Source organism: Ciona intestinalis, chromosome 1 (assembly GCF_000224145.3).
Source record: "Ciona intestinalis chromosome 1, KH, whole genome shotgun sequence".
NCBI classification, from domain to species: Eukaryota; Metazoa; Chordata; class Ascidiacea; order Phlebobranchia; family Cionidae; genus Ciona; species Ciona intestinalis.
The window spans coordinates 87420-94399 of NC_020166.2; the positions used below are offsets into that span (position 1 = coordinate 87420).

General features: G+C 36.0%; 2 protein-coding genes across 2 annotated transcripts in view; both read left to right on the forward strand.

The window, feature by feature from the left end:
* Positions 1–3590: 3590 nt before the first annotated feature.
* On the forward strand, positions 3591–6457 carry LOC113474739 (BRCA1-associated RING domain protein 1-like). Its single transcript, XM_026837075.1, has one exon. The coding sequence runs from the start codon at positions 3687–3689 to the stop codon at positions 5271–5273; it is 1587 nt and encodes a 528-aa protein (XP_026692876.1). The 5' UTR covers positions 3591–3686; the 3' UTR covers positions 5274–6457.
* Positions 6455–6980, forward strand: part of LOC100182595 (ras-related protein Rab-23) — an 8169-nt gene continuing 7643 nt past the window's right edge. The window contains exons 1-2 of the mRNA XM_002121144.4: positions 6455–6581; positions 6960–6980. The gene's annotated coding sequence lies outside the window, so the exon portion shown is untranslated. The remainder of the gene's footprint in view (positions 6582–6959) is intronic.

Genomic DNA, 6980 nt, shown 5'->3' on the forward strand with positions numbered 1-6980 from the left:
CTGAGTTGGACCAATGACCGTTAAATTGCATGTCCAGCTTATTATTCTGCTTAAATAAATCCGATGGGCGTTTTCTTTTACAATTGCGGCGAGAAAATAGAACGAGAAAAAGTATATCTAACACTATTGTTGGCAGTTTACTATTTTGGCAACAATTATGCTATTTTCTTATGAACTGTGGTATTGTCTATAATAAAATAGTAGGGTGGGGTAAGATGGGACACCTTCAGCATATAATATCCAAATATCCTGATCAAGTTTTAATAAATTAACAACGGTCTATGGGAGTCATGGGGATGCGGTTTTATAATTCTTTGAATGTTCATTGTTTACTACCAAATGGGACGATACAATAGAATGAAAAGGTGTCCCGTCTTCCCCCACCCTACTATATATTTAGCAACAAATCTACAATAAAATCAGCAAAACTAGGAAAAGACAACTATAGTCTTTGCTTCTCAATTCTCAACTCACAAACTTGTTACTAGCCTTCCTAGCGGCTCCTTTTCTATCTGGTAGTTTCAAGATCAACAGACTTTGTGTATTCTGACTGGTAGTTTCAAGAAAAGCAACCTTTGTTCGTCAACATGGGTGTCTACCTTTACATGGAAGTTAGAATATGACTATTTCTTTACACAAAACATCGTACAACTACCTTTAGAGTTTGGCTGTTTTTAGGGGTTTAGAAATTATTAATATATGTATTCGCATATATAAATTTCAGTATACGACCATTATAGCCGGGGGGGAATAGTCACGGAGGTGAATTAGCCGGTTCCGCAGACAAATAGGAAACAGAATATATTGACAAATATGCTATCTGTTTATTACCTGCCGTATTGTCTATAATAAAATAGCAGGGTGGGGTAAGATGAGACACCTTTAGCAGGGTGGGGTAGGATGAGACATCTTTTTATAATTCTTCGAATGTTATTTGTTTACCACCAAATGGAACAAGAAAATAGAATGAAAAGGTGTCCCATCTTACCCTACCCTACTATATATTTGCATTACATATTTTCCCTATCATTTTGGTTATTTCTAAACCTTAGAAACTAATTGCCTGTATACGCACTGCCTGGCACTCGCTTATAGAACTTGCATATGCTTAAATACCGCACTACCGCGCCTCGGAACCTAACCCACATCCGAAAAAAGCGTCACGCATAGGCTTGTTGCAACTCGACGCTTAAAGTGACCTCACATTACCCAACCACACGTTAACACTGCGGATATTTATCTCATTGAAGACTTTTCTCATGAAAACAGCCACGTTTAGCCGCTGACAGGCCCAAATATTTTCCATTTTGTCACATATGACGTCACACTGCTGTCACGTGATTCTGTCTGGTATATAAATCGCTTTTTCCTTACTACAATAACGAGAACGATAAGTAACCAACTAACGCGACTTTCGGCACTGAGACCTCGAGGTTAGTCTAGGCCAGTGGTTCTTAAACTAGGGGGGCGCGCTCCGGGTAACACTCGGAATGGGGCGCGAAAAACTATAAAATAAAGTGTTATATGTCTTATTACAGTGGTGTTCAAAAGGCTTAAATACGACGCACGTAAAAGTTAAATTAAAATAGCAAACCTTTAAGTCTGTTTTTTAACCTCTTACACATGCAAAATGATGAGGTTTTAATCCCTATTATGACGCAAATAATCGCCGTGTGAATTGCTATTATGTCTTAATTAATTGCCAGGCAAAACCATCGCTATTATGATGCAATGAATCCCTACTATTTCGTAACAAACAGTCTACCTAGCTAAGAAAAACATGGCAAATATAAGGCTAAACTATGACGCAAACGTAAACGGAACGGTTATTTGATTTCCCTTTTGCGTTGATCGCGATAATGTGTTTTACGCAATAATACAGATACAGTCAACCAAGGGGGCGAGGTTTAAAGCATGTCCAATATGTCAGGTTTGGCTGTGGTGGATCATGGCAGAAATTAATTGAACACCACTGTGATAATTTAACAGAAAGGGGGGGGGAATTTGTTTAGATCCTCATTCGGGGGGTGTGCTTCAAAAAGTTTAAGAACCCCTGGTCTAGGCTCATGGCGGGCTCTTACGAGCCCGCCCGGCCGTCAAGTGTTATCAGGTGCGTTGTTAGTTGTTTAAAACACGATCAGAATATCTGGATATTATGCACAAAAAGTTGTCCCGTATTACCCTACAGAACTATTACAGTTAATGGCAGAATTGGAGTTGTAGTTGATGGCATCGTTCATGTTGTCGTGGGCATAAGATCTTATAGGATCGCTCGCCAAAATATGTTCCGCATGATATAGTTCGAAACTTGAGTGTTTCTTGCGTTTGAATAAATTGCGCTGAATGGAGATTGCCGTTATAGTAATTAGGTTTTGAACATCCTGGTTTTGTTTTAAACAATTAACAACGGTCCATGGGAGTCGTGACGATACGGTTATATAATTAAGCAAATATCCAAGAAAAAATGAAATGAAAACACGTTCCATCTCCCCCAATCCACTACAGTAGTTTGGGGTCTTTTAGAGTCGTGAAGATATATACGGTTTTATATTTTTTTAAATGTTCTTCGTTTACTAACAAATGGGCCGTGAAAACCACTTGGAAAAGATCAGATTTTACAGAAGGGCTTTAAAGCGGTTTTAAATCAGTCATTGATTAGTTAAGCAGGAAAGTGTAAAGTAGTAATTATCGGCTTTCATCTTTTCTGTGCGGCTGAGGCATTGTATTTGTAACGCCTATTGTTTTGTGGGTAAGATTATCTATTTGCTGTAGAAGTGACAATTAATCTTTTATACACCTGGATTCTAGAGTCTAGACGATCTATCTCATTTTCCGCGATGGTTTTTTTTGTGTCTGGAAACTGCTGAATGCTGCTAATGTAATGATTCAGTTTGGTTATTTCGCAGCACTAGTGAAGAATCTTCTGATACATACAAATTACGGTGGTGGGAATTCGGTTAGAGGTTAGTAGTTCAGGGTTATTGGTTAGAGTTAGTAGTTTAGCAGTTAGCGTAGGGAAAACTTTTTACAAGCACCAGTTTTAAACAGAATGGTATTTCTATCGTTGGCGGTTAAATGAGTGTGGAGAAATAGCGTCCCTGTTTGCATGACCACAAATGAAGAGCAAACAAAAACGAATTTGTAAAAGCGAGAAAAGTGTCGGTATAGTTTGAACTTGGCAGTAGTAACGACTCCTTCGCCTACGTTACAGATAATGCTGGTGGAAAGTTTTAAAGGTTGGTAGGGGTTAGTATTTATTTACGTTTAGTGGTCTGCAGATAACGTAATAAAAGGATTCCTCACTAGCAACAACTTGTACCAAAAAAAAAAAACTTTAAAGCCTGGAAAGTGTAAAAACATGTGTTTATTGTTTCTATAACGAAAAAAGTGAAAAAAATCGAAACGTTTGATTTGTAACATTTTAGTCGTTTAATGGAGGTAAATTTGTATATTTTTTGCAAAGAATGTTTGATAAGATAAACATAGGCTGTGTTACGCCTTCCCACAAAAAACGGAAACGCAAATCAAATCTAAACGTTTGTTTAAACCCATTACAAAAGTCACCGCTTTTGCTTTATTTTGGACACACAAAGACAGCAGTTGGACTACTCGGTGTTCTTTTGGCTCTCTTGTTTTATACACTGTTTTACTTTTAGGTTACTGTATTAGATTTTACTATAATTGCTATGGCTGCCAAAGTAAAGTATCCTGAAACGTCCAAAGCGTTAGAAAAACTTGAAAATCTTTTAAAGTGTAATCGTTGTTTAACGTTCATGAAAGTGCCAATAACATTATGGAATTGCGACCACGTGTTTTGTAAGAAATGTTTGGACGACGAAAGCTGTTGCCCTGTATGTAAAACGCCGTGTTGGGCGTCCGATCAGCAAATAAATAATTCTTTAAGTGTAATATCTTCAATCTGCGCTCAATTGCGGTCGCATTTAACCGACACAAACCAAACCCCACGCATCAAAAGTGGGTCTATAACAAATAAGGTGGAAGCAAATTTGAAAGCTAACTGTAATGATGAAGAAAATTGTAAAAATACTTTACCAAGCAAAAGGACTCCAGTTCGTAGATCAATTACCGCAAGTGCTACGAAACAGTGGGCGTTAAAATCTGTAGAAAAGAAGACACCGAATCCAAAAAGATGCAAAACAGAGCTGCCGCCTATGCCAAGGAGTATGGTGAAGAATAAAAAGGGTGAAACAAAGCTTCATTTGGCTGCCATTCAAAGAGATTTGGCAGCACTTAGATTGTTGTTGGGGGAAGAAGGCACAGATGTAAATGCTAAAGATAATGCTGGTTGGACGTCATTACATGAGGCGTGCAACAGGGGGTATTCTGATATAGCAGAAGCATTGATTAATTCAGGAGCTTTTGTGGATATCCCAGGTTACGAGAATGAAACGCCATTGATGGACGCTGTAGCAAATAACCGAGTTGAAACAGTTAAGTTGTTGGTACAAAAAGGCGCGAATGTTAATTTAAGAAGTTTACAAGGAAAAACAGCGATTACTTTGGCAAGAAATGATGAAATTAAGCAACTGCTTCTGTCTGTTCAGTCTGAAACGCTAGAAAATTACGCTCCGATTTCTATCTCACAAAACTGCAATTTTCCAATGGTTATATCTGGCTCTAGTTCTGTTTCTGCTGATGTTTTAAGCAAAGCAGTGGCTTGTTTAAATGCCAATCTATCTGGCGAAGACACTTCGAAAATTTCTCATTTGATTGTAAAATGTGACCAAAATAACCGGACAAATCGGACATTGAAATATTTGCAGGCTGTAGCAACGGGGGCTTGGGTGTTAAGTGATGCATGGCTTAATGTGTGTATTAGAGAAAATGGGTATGTAAGTGAAAATGGTTATACAGTAGATGGTTGTAGTGAGGACTTTGTTTTACACGGCCCGTCACGCTCAAACGTCGGAAAACGAAAGTGTCTTCCACGACTTTTTGACGGTTGCCATTTTTATCTATCGGGGAAGTTTACACCTCCTAGTCTAAAAAAAGAGGAAATCACGGAACTTATAACTCTCGCTGGCGGAGAGATTTTATCACGGGAGCCGAAACCTGACAGCGACTGTGTCCAAGCATGTACAAAAATATCCTACCATGCGAGACCTACTTGTACCCACTATCTTCATACTTATTATATTGTATTTGATTCCAAGAACAAATCCCAACGAATGGTGGTACAAGGAAAAGTTGCCACAGTGACCGAAACCTGGATTCTGTATTGTATTTCACAGTTTTCTATTTTAAGTTCATAAATTCTATTATTCTAAACTTCACTTCAAGTTGCTCTACACAACTAAAAACTGCCCTTTTAAAAGTTTTAAAATGTGCTGGGTGACATTATAAAATTGTAAAATAAATTGAGCAGCATATACATACATACCCTTATTTCAATAATTTTCAAACTTGACTCTAGGATTGCTCTAAACCAACCTTTTAAGTTTTAACCTAACATATCTATATATAAAATTAGCACTTTTTTTAAACCCATACAGCTTTAAACAAAAAAACAAAAACTGCCTTTTTAAAGGTTTTAAAATGAATGCTGGGACGCCATTATGAAATTGTAAAATACATTGAATAGATCTGTTTCTGGGTGGGGAAGATGGGACAACTTTTCATTCTATTTTCTCATCCCATTTGGTAGTAAACAAAGAACATCTTTTGTCTCGTATCAACTGTTGTTAGTTGTTTAAAACACGATCAAGATATTTGGATATTATGTGCTAAATGTGTCCAGTCTTCCCCCACCCCACTATATAGATAATTAGATATTATATTTTTTAATCATTCCCTTGTGTTTGTTATATATTTGTCAAATTTTTACTGACTTTGTATTTTGTACAGTTGTATTAATCTTCAATCATTTACTATATAGCCTACAAGTACAGCCTACTTTAATAAGCCTAACAAAAGTTTTTGTAACCTTATGAATCATGGCGCCGGTATTTTGATTTCCATACCGTACAATTGTTACTAAAGCTACATTCAGTAACCTGACCCTACTTTTGTGAAAATGAGATTCTGTTACATTCTGCCACCTACAGCTGCTCTTATTCTAAATATGTCATTTACATTCTCTCTTATTCTTCTGTCTGCTTTTCTTATGGTATAATTTGAATTTCATTCACTATATTTTGAAATTTATCCCTTTTCTAAAGGAGATAGTTAATTTTATTTAGTTTAGGCTTAAAAATTTGGTAGTGAATAAAATTAGAGTAATTCCTAAATAATATATAGTATGTAGTAGTACCTTGAATTTCATTCACGAATCGTTGAAATTAATCCTTTTTCTAAAAAGCACAAAGAGTTGTTTAAGTTTAAGCTTTAGTAATCAGAATAGTGGGAAAAATTATTTATATATTAGTTATATAATTCATAAAACAAATACTTTGAACTTTATTCACTAATCGTTGAAATTATTCCCTTTTTTTCCAAGGAAAACAGAATTTTGTTTAAGTTTAGGCTTGAATAATTGGAATTTTGATCAAAATAATGAATAAAGTTCTGTAATAGAATCTTATATTGGTTCAGCATCACAGTGATTCTGCAGATATTGGACAGTAAGTATTTGCTGTCTTTTTTATAAATAATTCAGTAACACTTTTGTGCCAAGTCATTTTAAATGAAATATTTATCTCTTGTTGTGGTGAGTGCACTTAAACATTCAACTAATCATCAGAGTGAAGCACACCTGGGCCTGGTGCGATACAATTACTGTGGTTATGCTTGGAAAAGCAAGAAAACCGTAGTTTTACTTTGAAATGCGAGAAAACTGTATTTTTATTTTTGAAAAAAAAAGTGCAGTTTTTACTTTTAAAAGAGAAAAGTGCAGTTTTACTTTGAATTGCAGAAAAACTGTAGTTTTATTTTGAAAAGCAAGAAAAGTGTAGCTTTACTTTAAAAAGAGAAAAAAACTGTAACATACACCCAATCTTTAGAGTGAAACGCACCTGGTTAAA

Coding starts and splice junctions, on each gene's coding strand:
- LOC113474739 (XM_026837075.1), top strand. CDS start 3,687: ATGGCTGCCAAAGTAAAGTATCCTGAAACGTCCAAAGCGTTAGAAAAA.